General features: G+C 40.0%; 1 protein-coding gene across 8 annotated transcripts in view; it reads left to right on the top strand.

The window, feature by feature from the left end:
• The window catches only part of KDM2B (lysine demethylase 2B), a 114,905-nt gene that overhangs the window by 17,049 nt on the left and 80,309 nt on the right, over positions 1-17,547 (top strand). For 7 of the 8 annotated variants that reach the window (XM_075178178.1, XM_075178187.1, XM_075178197.1 and 4 more), the window contains one exon: positions 13,120-13,213. In XM_075178178.1, the coding sequence (XP_075034279.1) occupies positions 13,120-13,213 (94 nt within the window). Of the gene's footprint in view, positions 1-8,767; positions 8,856-13,119; positions 13,214-17,547 lie in introns of those variants that run through there. The other variant, XM_075178238.1, reaches the window with a different exon arrangement.

The following is a 17,547-nucleotide window of genomic DNA, read 5'->3' on the forward strand; positions in this document are numbered from 1 at the left end:
GAGAGAGAGACTAAAGTCAATTTTGATGGCAGCCAATTAACCTACTAGAAAGAAAAAATAGAGAGCGCTGTATGCAGCCACAAATTTATAATTAAACAATATAGTTAAAAATACTTAATATTCAAAACTTGCAGCACATTATGGGTAGACATCCAGAATTAGATATCAATAAAAAAATCACTTATCTTATAGCAACAATAATATCTATAGGTTATTAATTAAACAAAGGCGTTTTCAATATATTTGAGGAATACATTTCAGGAGCTTGTTTAGATATTATTGTTTCTACAAGATAAGTGATTTTTGATTGATATCTAATTCTGAATGTCTACCAATAATGTGCTGCAAGTTTTTAATATTAAGTATTTTTAATTATATTGTTTAATTATAAATTTGTTGCTGGATACAGCGCTCTCTATTTTCTCTTTCTTGTTTGTACACAGATACAGAGTCCTGTGTTTGGGAGCTGCGTTCCAGACACATATGCTGTCTATGATTTATTCTTCGTGCTTGATATTATTTTTATTTATTTATTTTTTCAAATTTTATTTTTGCAAGGTCAAACTGTAGTACAATCCACGCATGAAAAAGACAAAAAGAAGTAAACGTGCATTTACAACAAGAGAGAACCTGAGTTACGTCCAGCGTACCAACATATATAAACAATGCAATGGTGTCAAGTTTAATGTGTTTGAGAGTGACCAGAGAAAGTTTTTTTGTATTTTTTTAAAAGGAGGAGAAAGAAGAATGTTGTGAAAGAGAGAAAAAGAGAGCAGGGAATGAGGAAAAGACTAGCATATAGTAGAGAGGGGGAGTGAACAATAAGGGGAGAGATAAGATTGGTAGAAAGAGGAAGGGCTAGAGGAGGTATGACGTCAAATGAAAGGGGAATAAGCCTGAAAATGCGAGAGCCATGGGTCCCACACCTTAGTGAACGATCTAGAGGACCTATTAATGATGCTAGTCATATACTCCAACCGTTGAACCTGCTAAACTCTATTAATAATAGCCTGGAGCGATGGTGGAGTCTGCTGCCGCCAGTCTGCTGCGATTTGGCAGGTAGCTGCCGACAGGATGTGTCTAATCAGCTTATTCTGGTGTCGAGTCGCCGTGGACGCCCCCAAGGGCAGGAGGAAAAATTTAGGTTCTAGTGGTACATCTATATGTAGTACCGATTGGATCAAGTGTTTAATATCCGCCCAAAAATTTGTCAGTTTGGGGCAGGTCCACCATATATGGATAAAGTTACCCTCATGGGAGCACTCCTGCCAACAACGATCAGGAGAGTCTGGGAGAATTTTGTGAATCCGGGAGGGAACATAATACCATCGGTACAGCACCTTGTAGACATTCTCTTTAATTTTAACGCAGATTGAACTGGAGGCAGCATTCTCGTATATCTCTGACCATTCCTCGCTCCCAGGCCAGTTCATGTGAATCTCCAATATCGGAAGTAGGCGGGGCAAGTTCGTGGTACAGTGTTGAGATAAGGCCAATTGTAGAAGACTGGCGGAGGCACAAGTTTTAAACGTGGTAAGGGGACGGGAAGAAAGGCGAATTTTAGCTGTGTGGTGATAGTGACGGAGCTGGAGAAATTGGTAGAAGAATTTAGAGGGAATGTCCAATCGGGATTGTATATCAGCAAATGAAGGGAACACTGCTGTGGAGGTGAGGTCGTTCAAAAAACGAACCCCTTGTGAGGTCCAAGAGGAAAACACTTTGGGAGAAAGGCCTGGGGCAAAGTCAGAAGAGTTAAATAGTGGTATTAGCGGAGAGGGATGAGGGGAAAGGCCGAATTTCTGAGAAGATTAGTCCCAGATCGCCAGGGAGTGTGATATAACCGGATAGAGTAAGGCACGTTTTGGGCGACGGGCCCTTGGGAGCCATAGGAGAGTGGATAAGGATAGCATGCCCAGACTTTCAGCCTCAATCTCGACCCAGACCCTAGAGGGTGCTGCACTATACCAGAGAACGCATTGAGCAAGTTAGGCGGAGAGGTAATAGCGTCGTAAATCAGGGATTCCCAATCCTCCTCCCCGCGGGGACCTCTGTAGTAGCTTAAAACGAACTCGGGGGCGCTTACCAGACCAAATGAATTTAGAGACATGAAAATGGAGAAACTTAAAAACATGCGGGGGAACACAGATGGGGAGGGTTTGAAAAAGATAGAGGAGCCTAAGGAGTACATTCATCTTAACCGCGATATTATTTTTATTTTAATTAACCTACTAGTATGTTTTTGAAGTGTGGGAGAACACGGAGTGAACATTTAAACTTCACACAGATAAGCCCATGGGTGAGAATTGAACTCATGACCCCAGTGCGGTGAGGCTGAAGTGCTAACCACTAAGCCACCGTGCTGCCCTACAATAGTGTCAATATCAGCTAGCCTACTATTTCCGAAAATGGTTTCACATGAGCTGTCATACAAAAGTATATTAAAAAACTAAATAGGACCTTGTTTGCACTTTGACTAATTCCTAATAATATTTAGGGGCATCACAGTAGGCAATTCTGGCTTTTTTTCATCTACCTTTGGGTGTAAGGTAAGTATTAAGGTGTAATGAAATGGAGTATTACAAATTATGTTAAAATATTTGCATAAACTACTAATGATCTTAATGAAAAATAACTTCAGATCAAAATGGAAAATGATTATAGGGATGTACACATGGCCAGCTTAGATAGTATGTGTTTCTTTATACTGATTAATTATCTTCCCGGCATCCCAATGCAGAAAAGAACAGAACATGGGTGGACCAGAACCTCACTTGTGCACATCCTTGTACATGTACCTGCTGGATGTACAGCAATGAGTGAGTTCTGTAAACTGTAGCTTGGTTACATTTCTATATTCCTAAGAACCCTTTGGTTTCCTGACCATTACAGCATTCGGCATTATGTCACTCTTCTGGATTAAAGTTGTGAAATATTGCAGTCAATAGTAGTAAAATAATGTCTGTAAATTTGCTTATTTAATTCTTATTATGCAAATGTTGTGCTTCATGGAATTCTAATTGAAAATAGTGATAGACCTATTGTATTTAAAATACCAACATTTAACCATGATCACCTTTACTATCACCGATAATGATATGTGGCATAAATAAAACATTAATTTACATGCAGCTCCTTTCAGGATCCAACCACAAGCAATGGTCCAACTATTGAATATATGGCATGAGAGAGAGAGTGCTATAGTTTATTAATGTATATTAGAAGAATCATCCCATGATACATGAGCTTACATTAAATGGACAATCTGTTAAACTCAAAGGGGCATATTCAATTCTCGGCGTTATTACGGTAATCGTGCGTGGAAAAAAACGTTAATACGGTAATTTACTCGCTGGATTTCAGCTCGCAGCCGCGAGCTGAAATCCAGCTATCTATTACCATATTAACGGTAATAGTTTTTCCGCGGCACGGAAAACTAACAATTGAATATGCCCCATAGATTGTTGAACAAACCTTTTACCCCACCACTCCTCCACCTAAACAGCATGTGGTACCTTATACTGTTTTATTAGATCACTGTCTCTAGCTGTTCAGTGCAACTGTTTGTACACTAGACTTACCTTCTGCACCTAAGAATGTAAAGCATAATTATCTGGTCCAATGAATCAGTTTCGGGTAGTTGTGATCATCCACTTTCTAAGCTCCCGAGAACTTCTATAAACCGAAAGCTCTAGTCGCCAAAAATCTATTTAAAAAAAAAAAAAAGTATAATCGTAAAGTACCGTATATACTTGTGTATAAGCTGAGTTTTTCAGCACATTTTTTAGGCTGAAAAAGCCCCCCCTCGGCTTATACTCCAGTCAATAAGTTTTCCCAGTTTTTTGTGGTAAAATTAGGCGACTCGGCTTATATTCGGGTCGGCTTATACTCTAGTATATACTGTATATGAAAATTAGTGTTTCCAGTGTCTGAATTGCTCAGACCCATATATATATATATATATATATATATATATATATATATATATATATATATATATATATATATATATATATATATATATATATATATATATATATCCGCTTCATACTGTATATCGCAGTGGAGGACCTCTGTATGTAGCTCTCATATGGCCAGTAAATAACTATGTTGTCATACTCCACTAGGCTTGTGTAATTTTTTTTCAACAATATTTTTATTAGAAGCATTTTGTACATGCACATATCATGCCATCAATCTTGCAGCCTACAGTGGTGCAAAAGAAATAAAAATGTCAGTGTAAACACAGAAAGTTATTAACCTAGTCAAACCATCATTAGGCTTGTATAATTAAATGCATCCATTCTGGTGACCACTAGAAAGCAGAGATCTGGTGATAAATATGCAAAGCTGAAACATGTTCTACTACTCGCCGACCCACACTAAAAACTCTTACTAGCCATTCTAGGTGGTGGCCTAGTTTACTGTCATGTACTAAACTTCGACAAAATTCAACTTTATCAGCCAGTGAAAGGATGAGTGGATAACTGATCTGGATCCTGGTGAGTGGGATCATTGTAACAGGAATGAAATGTTGAGGGGGGGATTCTAGAGAGCTATACGCACCAGTAGCCATATTTTGGTGACTTGGGTCCAGGATTTGTTAAGGTGTTTAGTTGCTACCATTCTACAGCATTTACTGTGTGGAAGAAGATCATGGAAACATAAAAATATGTTATTGTCGCAAAATAGTACAATTTTTATATGTTAGAATAATATTGCTGGAAATGTATTTATTTCTTATCTATAAATTCTGCTTCCCCAACTAATGCAGGGTTGCAGTTAGATGATTGTAAGTGCAGTTGTAGACTATTATGGTTTGTCCAATCGGCTGCATCTATTGGGCACTTTCAAACTTCTCTTGGCATTTATAATAAACCAGAAGTCTTTCGCCTATAGATGATCAGCTCATGAAGTTTGTCATTTTTCAAGTGTGTGTGTGTGTGTAGAGGGGTGTGGGGGTGTTGGGAATTAACACACTGAAAACATGGCTGATTGTGCTCTACTTCTTTCTGGTTGGTCACTGTCACCAACCTTCATAAACTGTCATGAAACAAAACAGTTTATATACTATGCTGTATATGCTCCTTCTTTCATATGTACTATGATAGTAGGGGCATATACAGCATAGGTGTACTATGCACACCTCTCTCTTACTTTTTACATGGTTGATCATCCTTTTCTTCTGCACACCCTTAACTCCCTTGGCCTAAGGGACTTCTTTCTTTCCTGGTTCATTTTCTACTTATCAGACTGATTGTTTAATATCTACCTCTGGCACATCCTCTCCTCCACTCCCACAATCTGTTTGGTCCCATAAGACTCTGTTCTTGGTCATCTGCTTTTATCGCTTTATACCTTTTCTCTTTGGGAACTAATTCATTCAGTCAACCTCCAGTACCGTCTCAACATTGATGACACCCAAATCTACCTCTGCTCCACCGACCTCTCCTCGTCTGTACTATATTGTGTAAACCGTCACCGTCAACAGCACCACCATCTCTTCTGTCACCCAACTTCGCTGCCTGGGCGTTACCTTCGACTCCTCTCTCTCTTTTGCACCCCACATTCAATCCCTCGCCCAAGCCTGTCGCTTCCAGCTTCGAAATGTTGCCCGCATCCGGCCCTTCCTCTCTCGGGATGCCACCAAAATCATCATCCACGCACTCATTATCTCCCGCCTCGATTATTGCAACCTCCTCCTCTCCGGCCTCCCCCTCTGCCACCTTGCCCCCCCTCAGCTCTATTCTCAATGCGGCTGCAAGACTCATCTTCCTCTCTCGCCGCTCCTCCTCCGCATCCCCCCTCTGCCTTGCCCTTCACTGGCTCCCCATCCCCTACAGAATCCTTTTCAAACTCCTTGACCACCACGTTCAAGGCTCTTTCCCAGTCCACTCCCCCCTATATCTCTAACCTCCTCTCCATTCACACTCCTGCCCGCTCCCTGCGCTCGGCCAATGACCGTCGTCTCTCCTCCACCCTGGTCACCTCTTCCCACTCCAGAATCCAGGACTTCTCCCGTGCAGCCCCCCTTCACTGGAACAACCTCCCTTGCTCCATCCGTCTCTCTCCCAATCTAAGCTCCTTCAAACGAGCACTTAAAACTCACCTGTTCCTTAAAGCCTACCATCCTTCCACCTAACCCATATTCCCCTCTCTCCTCCCGGTCCCTTCTCCCTCCCATATGCATCAACTGACTCCCTTTGTGCCTGAATCTTCTTCACCCTCCCTTAGGATGTAAGCTCACTTGAGCAGGGCCCTCTTCCCTTCTGTATCCATACCTGTTCTTCTGCTCCGTCCTTACTGCATTAGCCTGCCTGGAGCCTCTGAAGTTTGGTATTTATTGTTTATTGTTCAGTAATGTCTTACTCTGTATAGTCTACTGTTTTGTACAGTGTATGGCGCTGCGGAACCCTTGTGGCGCCAAACAAATAAAGGATAATGATAATAAACAACTGTCACAATGCTGCCTAAAGCTCAAAATGTCCCAAACAGAGTGTTTGGGACATTGAGTATGTTCCATCTTCCCAGAGTCACCACCTCCCTCAAATCATCTTCATCGTCAATATCTCCACAATTTCTTTATCTCCCTTGTCGTCACGCTTTCTTCCTCACATCCAGTCTCACTCAGTCCTGTCGCCTCCACCTTAGGAATGTTGCCAGAATACTCCTTTTTCTTATCCAAGATGCTACCAAAATTCTTATCCATTCTTTCATTACCTCCTGACTTGAGTTCTGCAACGTACTGATGTCTGGCATTCCCCTCACCCCCTATACCCACTTTAAACTATCTTAAATTCTGCAGCTAATATGGTCCCTCTTAGATGTACATCTGATCTGCGTCTCGTCTCAACTTTGGTAACTACTCTCTCTTCCATTTTACAAGACTTATCCTTTGCAGCTACCCAATTGTGGAATTGCCTACCATGCCTGATCAGCCACAGCATCCAAATATTTAAATGTACTCTGCAATCCAGCTCTTTATTAGAGCTTTTCTAGCACACACTAATGCAACCTGCTACCTGTGCCATCTCCACTCTGAGCCACACTCGCTCCTCTTGTTTCAGCTTTACCCTCTGACAATTAGTATGTAAGCTCTTATGAGCAGGGGTCTCCCTACTCTTTGTTTTCATGTCTACATTTTATTTATTTTATCTACCGTTAAGATCCTTTTATGTATGTCCTGTATTCCTTGCTGTAATGATGATGATAATAATAATGTTAGAATGGTGTTATGAAGGGAGCTTGGGAGGAAATTCCCATTAGACAGAAGGTCAGTTCATTAGAAGTGACATCACTGAGGCCAATTGTGAGGTCATTAATTCTGGGTGACTTAATAATCTAGAATCTTATTAATTTTGAATTGACATAATTTGCAGATATCTGTATGTGTAGCCATCCATCAGTAGAATATCCTAGTTTGCTATGGTCTGAGCACTTCATACCACTACTCCAATGACATAAACGTCATCCTGTCACTACATATTGCTATGAAGAAGGCGTATTGTGAATCAGTATAGCAGGTGGCATTTAGGAGAAGGTAAGATGATGATGGGACCAACTTGTGGGAAAAGTGACAACCTTAACACTTAGGACAGATTTTATAACCCCTTTATAGAAAGCTGGAACTTTTGTGACAGGAAAATGATTTCACTTCATATCTGCCTTAATCTCCTTCAATGATACTTTAATTAGGTCTGAATGAGCAATTATGTAGTATATACAGGTGCATATACAGAGTACAGCCTGTAACTCTCCATTGTACAGCAATTCATCCTATTTTGCATATATAGATATTCTTTTCCAATTGCGTGCCAGGAATTTTTTACACGAATTTACCAAACCCTACACCTGCTTTTAGGACATGGAGCATTTGTTTGCTGGTCTACAGTGTTTCCTGAGGTTATGAGGGGGACAGTCTCCACTTCCCCTTTTTTTTTTTATACAGGTAAGAGGGTCCAAAACCTATTTTATTTCAGATTTAGATTTCACACTGCTTTGAGGTGATGGCTGAGTTACAATTGGTTATATTCATCCTGTTACAGTGCAGTTCTGGTGTTGAGATCCAAAACAGTTTGGCTATGGAAGGTAGTAACATTTTGCCATGAGCCAGAACAAAAAACTATTAATGTGACATTGAATTATTATTCTCAAATTTATTACTACAACCAAATCTTGTATGGCAGCTACTAGCTAAGGTGTCACTACACAAAGAGAGAAGAGACAAATGTTGACATGTCAACTTTAGCAGCAAAGTACACATACATTCAAACACTTAATAAAACAGTCCTTTTGGGAAACTGTTGGTTGGAGCTGCTGTAAAGAACATACTGCTGTATAATTTATTACTACTGAGATTATTTCTCCTACAATACATTACGGAATTATCATACAGAAGAAAACTCTTCCTTCTTCTGGGTCATCTCATATTACATTTATTCACGTGTGCAATAAAATGACCAGGTGGTTTCCAGTAGAAGTAAACGGTTGTAGAATTTATGTGTTCCCTGTAGCACGTGTGTGACTTTGTTGTAATCCCAGATGTGTGTTATACCTGTTCTATCTGTGAAGGGTGGAGACCGCCATAGGGGTTCCTGAAACTCTCAGATCGTCCTCCTGACAGCATTGCGTCTCATTCCGTCACCCCAGCCCTGGATGTGGTTGCTAGGCAGCCAGCGCTGATGTACTGAGAGCTGTCTCTGCTTTGCGCCAGCCTCTTGTTTCCAGAGGACATGCACGCCGCCTGCATTCTGCTGACATCCTTCAGCTCGGCGTGTTTAGGGAGGAGGGGGAAAGACATTGCTAACTGAATTCTTTCCGATGCGTTTGTGACCAATCGTTGTTTCTGCTGCAGAGAGGTAATGGAGACTCAGTAGGACTAATCCTTACGTGTTAATTTAGTGGTGTTGCGGGGGAGGGGTGTAAGGATGTTGCCGTAGTTGGTTTCTAATTGGGATTGATGGTTGGAGACCAGACTTAATCATCCTGGCTTTGCATTCCATGTGAAATGGAGATCGTATTTCTAGGTGCTTTTTTTTTTTTTTTTTCTTTTCTCTTTCTCTAGAAATGAGTTGGTTTTCTTTATCTGCCTCACAGTTCGGAACACGGCAGACAATTTTGCAATGAATAATAAGGACATTTCTGATTTAACAATTCCAAATCAGTGTATTTCTATTTGGTTTGCAAGTATTTTGGTATCTTCAGTTTTTGAAATTGTTGGTCAAGTGTGTTAGATGATAGATTTGTAATGCTCTGTTATTTCAAGGTCACTAAAATAGATGTCATAACGATTTGTTTATTAAGGCCCTCCCGAACACTGTATAATATCATCCACTGCAACATGTTGCTGCTTTTCTTTCTGCATTGAATGGACAATGGCAATAATTGTGCTATGATGTCATTTGGTTTGCTCTGTGAGCTGCAAAAAGGAACCAAAGACAAAGTTGTTCTATGGAGGACTGAAGTTATGTCGGACAGAGAAAAATAAATTTCATGTTTTATATATATAAATAGCTGATGATGATGTTTTATATGAATATTGCCGCAAATTAAAGTGATCTGTCATAGTACACTACTTTTTTTTTTGTTTCGGAGTATCAATTTAATATACATGGATATTCACATCTTAATTATAGTTTTGTGGCACACATACTGATTTATGTGTTGCTATTCTTTTCTTATACTGTTATTTATTATTTTGTAAACAAATTTTTGTTGAGGAAGTTCAGACAATTACAAAGGAGAAACAAAGAAGGTACACATGAATAAGATCATGGTTATCAAGACAAGTGGGTATGTTTACTAAACTGCAGGTTTGAAAAAGTGGAGATGTTGCCTATAGCAACCAATCATATTCTTGCTGTCATTTTGTACAATATACTAAATAAATGATAACTAGAATCTGGTTGCTATAGACAACATCTCCACGTTTTCAAGCCCACAGTTTAATAAACATACCCCAAGGTGTTTGATAGTTGCTGGTACAGTTTCAGTGTTGTAGATATATATATATTTGTAATTGCACATGGTACAGTGGGTATAAAGATTTAAACCTTCAACCAGAATAATTGCATTCATTATATAACAGCTATAACATTATTTGTATCTGTTTGTATTAAATATGGTCTTTTCATTTACTGAAACACCCCCCAATATCCATAGCATACATATACTTTAGTGGTTTCAAATCAAAGGTCAATTTTAAAGCTACTGTAACTAAGGCATTACAAAAAAACATTTCTGCCTTGCTATGCATGGGCAATTAGAAAAAAGTTTATTTTTATAATTTAAGTCGCCAATCAGAATAAACAAAAAGACCCCCCCCCCCCCCCAATCCTTACATTAAACCTCTCTCCTCCATCCTTTTTTCCCACCCTATGTATGTTGTTTTAGGACCCCATCATTGTAAAATTTGGGTTGAATTTTTGTTAATGTTTATTGATTCCTGACACCGTACCCTCAATGACTCTTAAAGGTTGATCTAATTTGTTGTTTTTTCTGTATCTATGCAATATTACTTCTGTGTGTTCTGACCCTTTAAAATAAAGATTTTGAGGATAAACTAAAGGACCTACCAACCTCACATTAAAAAACATACGTATGTATCAGAGGGACCCATGTTGAATATCAATATGTAAATATAATAGTGGATTTAACAGTTAAATGTAGTGTCTGTTAGGCTGGTAACATACAGAATTTCTCTACCAATGTTTTATTTTACAGCGATTTGTACCAGTGGAATAAAAAAAAAGCCCCGATCAGCATGCCGATTCATGCGTACACACTATACATGTTTTAAAAGATTTACCCTCGCATCTGTTCTCTTCATCTGTCATAACTTTCGGCTAAAAAGATCATGACTCTGTAAACTCTATGGAGATCCTGACCGTGAGTGCATACACACTGCCGGATTGGAATAACATTGGCAACAGATTTATAGTTCTGCTGAAGAATCAAATGTAACGACGATCCGTACTTTGGAACTTTGTATACACACTAATGCGATATTGGCCCGAACGGTCGTTTATTGCTCAATTGTCCCAATAGTCGGCTTAAAAACCTGTAGTGCGTATCCAGCCTTAAAGAGGTTTTATATACTTTAGTAGATCTGTGAAAATGGAAGGAACAGATCATTGCCATAAAGGGGTTTTAGGGGTTGTGATTCATTAGCAACCAACAGTACCTGTAACGAAGTACAGGGAAGTCAGGGAATGGAATTTACAGATAAGGGGGTAAATGTATCAATCTACGGTTTCTTCAACTCGCGGGAGTTCGGCGAGAGGACAGCTAAAATTTAAAGCGGCACTGCCTTGTAAAGGAAAACTTTCCTTTACAAGGCAGCGCCGCTTTAAATTTTAGCTGTCATCTCGCCGAACTCCCGCGAGTTGAAGAAACCGGAGATTGATACATTTACCCCCAGGAGTGTGTAAAGGTATGTAATCTATCTATTCTGCATTTTAGAGTCCTGTGCTTAACATGTACTAAATAACAAGTAAAAATTGTACTTCTCTTTCTGCCTAATTAATAGTTTAGCCAGGCTCCTCAAATAGACAGCATGTGGAAACTACGTGTTCGTGTCTTTGTGTATGACATTATCACAGACCAGCAGCAATTATCTATTTATTTATGGTTTTTGGAATGTACTGGATAGCTTGTTTCTTGATGTAAGATCTCATTTGTATGGTCTTTGAAATAATTTATACATTAAACTCCTTAAATCTGTATTTCCACCTTCCTTAGTATCTGTATGTGGTTTCCAGTGTTGTGTTATGCTTGCTGAAACATGTTTTGTAATACAGCTTTAGTTATTCTTGAGCATTTCTAGAGGTGAGTTATACTACTCCTATCTCTATAACTAACTAATTTTGACATTTTCATTTCAAAAGGCAAATCAATAAAGCATATTCAGATTCTATTACTTGTTCTGAAATAACCAAGGTCAATGACATATAAATTGTACCATGGCATTTCTGATGAGTTCTGCATTTAACTGGTAACTATGTAATCGTGTCCTACATGTGACTTCACATAGCAAGTAGTTCTGTATAGCAATTTTCTGCATCTTTATTAAGTTTATATACAGCATGCATATTACACAGCACTTTACAGAGAATATTTAATCATTCACATCTGTCCCTTACGGCATTTGGCGGTATATAAGTAACTATAATATACACTATATTGTTTTTGTTTGATTTATTTTTATATGCTCAAATGTTTATGTGTAGCTGACCATTCTACATTAAATGTATTAGTTCTGTGACATCTGCCATCTGGAACTTGACTGGGGCATACTGGAGCATGCATACAAATGGGCTACATGGTCTTTGTCAGTTACTTGCAGATGCCCCCCCGACCCCCAGCCTAGCCTGCCCTTAGTGGTTATGAGGTCAAAGTAAGTAAGAAGACATTATGGGCAGAAGACTTGAGTGTGGAGGGGGAAGCAGAGACGCAGGTAAACAAGTTATCAGGAAGTTGCTGTAGCCCGGGCAGGATAGAAACACGGCAAACATTTTTTAGCTGGCGCTGAGAAAATGTCAGATTTTGCAATATTCTGATTGAAGAAATGGCAGGTTTTGAAAACAAAACTTGTATAAAAATGAAAAGAGAGAAACACTTGCATCAAAAGTAACCAAGGCAGAAGGCATCTATATTGGTCAGATACACCAATTGTAACCTTGATATCCGATGTTAGTCCAGATATAGGTGGAGAAGTGACAAGATATGTTTTGCACAAATTGATTTTACATTTGTATTGGACCTTCTATAGTAAAAGAACCTCTATGGAGTGATTCAGTTCAAAATCAATCGGAGCAGCACTAATGATAAGGGATGTTGGAGGACTGAGTGTGTGCACAGAAAGATCATTGGACTAAACAAGTCCAACCAGTGTCCCTAAACTTTTGGAAAAATCTTAACAAAATTAGGACACAAATCTCAGATATTTCCACAAAATTTAGCTGTAGAAGTTTAGTAGTTTACAATGAATGTACTGCTTTGTGTAATATGTATATGTTATATTGCTTGGTTGTTTGAAGCAGCAAAATGCACTTTTGCATTTTTATTTATATTTAGCAAAACATTCTGATGATACTTAATTTGAACAACTGATGTATTTCACAGGTATTGTTTGATGAGCGTTAAGGGCTGTTTCACAGACTTTCATATTGATTTTGGAGGGACATCCGTTTGGTACCATGTTTTTCGTGGTGGAAAGGCAAGTCCATTATTGTTCTAATGTTTGGTTTTCTTCTTTGGCACAATATAATACAATACAATATAAATGTCTGTATGCACAATACAACGGAATTAAAATTTCATGATAGAGGCATGAAATGAATCGTTAACTTTTCTACACCTTTAGTGTTTGCTGACTGGGGGCTGATGATCTCTCTGTGTAGTCGCTGATGAAAATGTTATATTCAAGAGATCACAATATCCACAGGGAATGTAAATAGGATTTTATTTAGTTAGCACACCTTTTTGTCTTGAAGGGCACAACATTTTGAGAGATGGATGCATCTACCTAGCAAAAAGGCAGAACTAATTGTTTGTGCAGATGAAAATGTAATTCTGCTAATATATATATATATATATATATAATATATATATATAATATATATATATATATATATATATATATATATATATATATATATATATATTTATATATTATTACAATGTTCTAGTTTAATGGTAGCTCCAATTTTAAGACACAACAAGGTGACCCATCCCCTTCCTTGTAATTATTATTTTTTATTTATATGGCTCCACAAGGGTTCTGTAGCGCCGTACATAGTGATTATAATTGGAACACAGGTATTTTTAAGTGCCAACCTACGGGTATGGTTTAGGATTATTTGTTGATATACTCCTGTTCACATTTTTGATATCACCTAACACCTCCCCAGATGAAACATACACTCAATCACAGCAAATTACTAAATTGTTTAATAAACAGGAGCAAGGATGAGTTGAGTTAGTCGTGTGTGTGTATAGATGTGTGTGTGTGTGTGTGGTTATAGATGTGTGGGTATAGATGTGTGTGTGGTTATAGATGTGTGGGTATAGATGTGTGTGTGGGTATAGATGTGTGGGTATAGATGTGTGGGTATAGATGTGTGTGTGGGTATAGATGTGTGTGTGGGTATAGATGTGTGTGTGTGTGTGGGTATAGATGTGTGTGTGTGTGGGTATAGATGTGTGTGTGGGTATAGATGTGTGTGTGTGTGTGTATAGATGTGTGTATAGATGTGTGGGTATAGATGTGTGTGTGGGTATAGATGTGTGTGTGGTTATAGATGTGTGGGTATAGATGTGTGTGTGGGTATAGATGTGTGTGTATAGATGTGTGTGTGTGTGTGTGTGTGTGTGTGTGTATGTGTATAGATGTGTGGGTATAGATGTGTGTGTGGGTATAGATGTGTGTGTGTGGGTATAGATGTGGGTATAGATGTGTGTGTGTGTGGGTATAGATGTGTGTGGGTATAGATGTGTGTGTGTGTGGGTATAGATGTGTGTGGGTATAGATGTGTGTGTGTGTGTGTGTGTGTGTGTGTGGGTATAGATGTGTGGGTATAGATGTGTGGGTATAGATGTGTGTGGGTATAGATGTGTGGGTATAGATGTGTGTGGGTATAGGTGTGTGTGTGGGTATAGATGTGTGTGTGTGGGTATAGATGTGTGTGTGTGGGTATAGATGTGTGTGTGTGGGTATAGATGTGTGTGTGTGTGGGTATAGGTGTGTGTGTGTGTGTGGGTATAGATGTGTGTGTGTGTGTGTGTGGGTATAGATGTGTGTGTGTGTGGGTATAGGTGTGTGTGTGTGTGTGGGTATAGATGTGTGTGTGTGTGTGGGTATAGATGTGTGTGTGTGGGTATAGATGTGTGTGTGTGTGTGTGTGTGTGTGTGTGTGTATAGATGTGTGTGTGTGTGTGGGTATAGATGTGTGTGTGTGTGTATAGATGTGTGTGTGTGTGGGTATAGGTGTGTGTGTGTGTGTGGGTATAGATGTGTGTGTGTGTGTGGGTATAGATGTGTGTGTGTGGGTATAGATGTGTGTGTGTGTGTGTGTATAGATGTGTGTGTGTGTGTGGGGGTATAGATGTGTGTGTGTGTGTGTGGGGGTATAGATGTGTGTGTGTGTGTGTGGGGGTATAGATGTGTGTGTGTGTGTGTGGGGGGGTATAGATGTGTGTGTGGGTATAGGTGTGTGTGTGTGTGTGTGTGTGTGGGTATAGATGTGTGTGTGGGTATAGGTGTGTGTGTGTGTGTGTGTGGGTATAGATGTGTGTGGGTATAGATTGTGTGTGTGTGTGGGTATAGATGTGTGTGGGTATAGATGTGTGGGTATAGATGTGTGTGTGTGGGTATAGATGTGTGTGTGTGTGTATAGATGTGTGTGTGTGTGTGTGTGTGTGTGTGTGTGTATAGATGTGTGTGTGTGTGTGGGGGTATAGATGTGTGTGTGTGTGGGGGTATAGATGTGTGTGTGTGTGGGGGTATAGATGTGTGTGTGGGTATAGATGTGTGTGTGGGTATAGATGTGTGTGTGTGTGTGTGGGTATAGATGTGTGTGGGTATAGATTGTGTGTGTGTGTGTGTGTGTGTGTGTGTGTGGGTATAGATGTGTGTGTGTGTGTATAGATGTGTGTGTGTGTGTGTGTGTGTGTGTGTGTGTGTGTGTGTATAGATGTGTGTGTGTGGGTATAGATGTGTGTGTGTGGGTATATAGATGTGTGTGTGTGGGTATATAGATGTGTGTGTGGGTATAGATGTGTGTGGGTATAGATGTGTGTGTGTGTGTGTGTGTGTATAGATGTGTGTGTGTGTGTATAGATGTGTGTGTGTGTGTATAGATGTGTGTGTATAGATGTGGGTATAGATGTGTGTGGGTATAGATGTGTGTGGGTATAGATGTGTGTGTGGGTATAGATGTGTGTGTGGGTATAGATGTGTGTGTGGGTATAGATGTGTGTGTGGGTATAGATGTGTGTGTGGGTATAGATGTGTGTGTGGGTATAGATGTGTGGGTATAGGTGTGTGTGGGTATAGGTGTGTGTGGGGGGGTATAGGTGTGTGTGTGTGTGTGTGTGTGTATAGATGTGTGTGTGTGTGTGTGTGTGTGTGTATAGATGTGTGTGTGTGGGTATAGGTGTGTGTGTATAGATGTGTGTGTGTGGGTATAGATGTGTGTGGGTATAGATGTGTGTGGGTATAGATGTGTGTGGGTATAGATGTGTGTGGGTATAGATGTGTGTGTGTGTGTATTGTGTGTGTATTGTGTGTGTGTGTGTGTGTGTGTGTGTGTGTGTGGGTATAGATGTGTGTGTGTGTGTGTGGGTATAGATGTGTGTGTGTGTGTGTGGGTATAGATGTGTGTGTGTGTGGGTATAGATGTGTGTGTGTGTGGGTATAGATGTGTGTGTGTGTGGGTATAGATGTGTGTGTGTGTGGGTATAGATGTGTGTGTGTGTGTGGGTATAGATGTGTGTGTGTGGGTATATAGATGTGTGTGTGTGTGGGTATATAGATGTGTGTGTGTGTGGGTATATAGATGTGTGTGTGTGTGGGTATATAGATGTGTGTGTGTGTGGGTATATAGATGTGTGTGTGTGTGGGTATATAGATGTGTGTGTGTGTGGGTATATAGATGTGTGTGGGTATAGATGTGTGTGTGTGTGTGTGTGTGTGGGTATAGATGTGTGTGTGTGTGTGTGTGTGGGTATAGGTGTGTGTGTGGGGGTATAGATGTGTATGTGTGGGTATAGGTGTGTGTGTGTGTGGGTATAGGTGTGTGTGTGGGGGTATAGATGTGTGTGGGGGTATAGGTGTGTGTGTGTGTGTGTGTGGGTATAGATGTGTGTGTGTGTGTGTGTGGGTATAGATGTGTGTGTGTGTGTGTGGGTATAGATGTGTGTGTGTGTGTATATAGATGTGTGTGTGGGTATAGATGTGGGTATAGGTGTGTGTGTGTGTGTGTGTGTGTGTGTGTGTGTGTGTATAGATGTGTGTGTGGGTATAGATGTGTGTGTGGGTATAGATGTGTGTGTGTGTGTGTGTGTGTGTATAGATGTGTGTGTGTGTGTGTGGGTATAGATGTGTGTGGGTATAGATGTGTGTGTGGGTATAGATGTGTGTGTGTGGGTATAGATGTGTGTGTGTGGGTATAGATGTGTGTGTGTGTGTGTGTGTGGGTATAGGGGTGTAGGGGTGTGTGTGTGTGTGGGTATAGGTGTGTGTGTGGGTATAGGTGTGTGTGTGGGTATAGGTGTGTGTGTGGGTATAGATGTGTGTGGGTATAGATGTGTGTGTGTATAGGTGTGTGTGTGTGTGTATAGGTGTGTGTATAGGTGTGTGTGTATATAGGGGTGTGTGTGTGGGTATAGGTGTGTGTGTGGGTATAGGTGTGTGTGTGGGTATAGGTGTGTGTGTGTGTGTGTGTGTGTGGGTATAGGTGTGTGTGTGTGTGGGTATAGGTGTGTGTGTGTGTGTGTGTGTGTGTGGGTATAGATGTGTGTGTGTGTGTGTGTGGGTATAGATGTGTGTGA

This window comes from Mixophyes fleayi, chromosome 1, assembly GCF_038048845.1.
Source record: "Mixophyes fleayi isolate aMixFle1 chromosome 1, aMixFle1.hap1, whole genome shotgun sequence".
NCBI lineage: Eukaryota > Metazoa > Chordata > Amphibia > Anura > Limnodynastidae > Mixophyes > Mixophyes fleayi.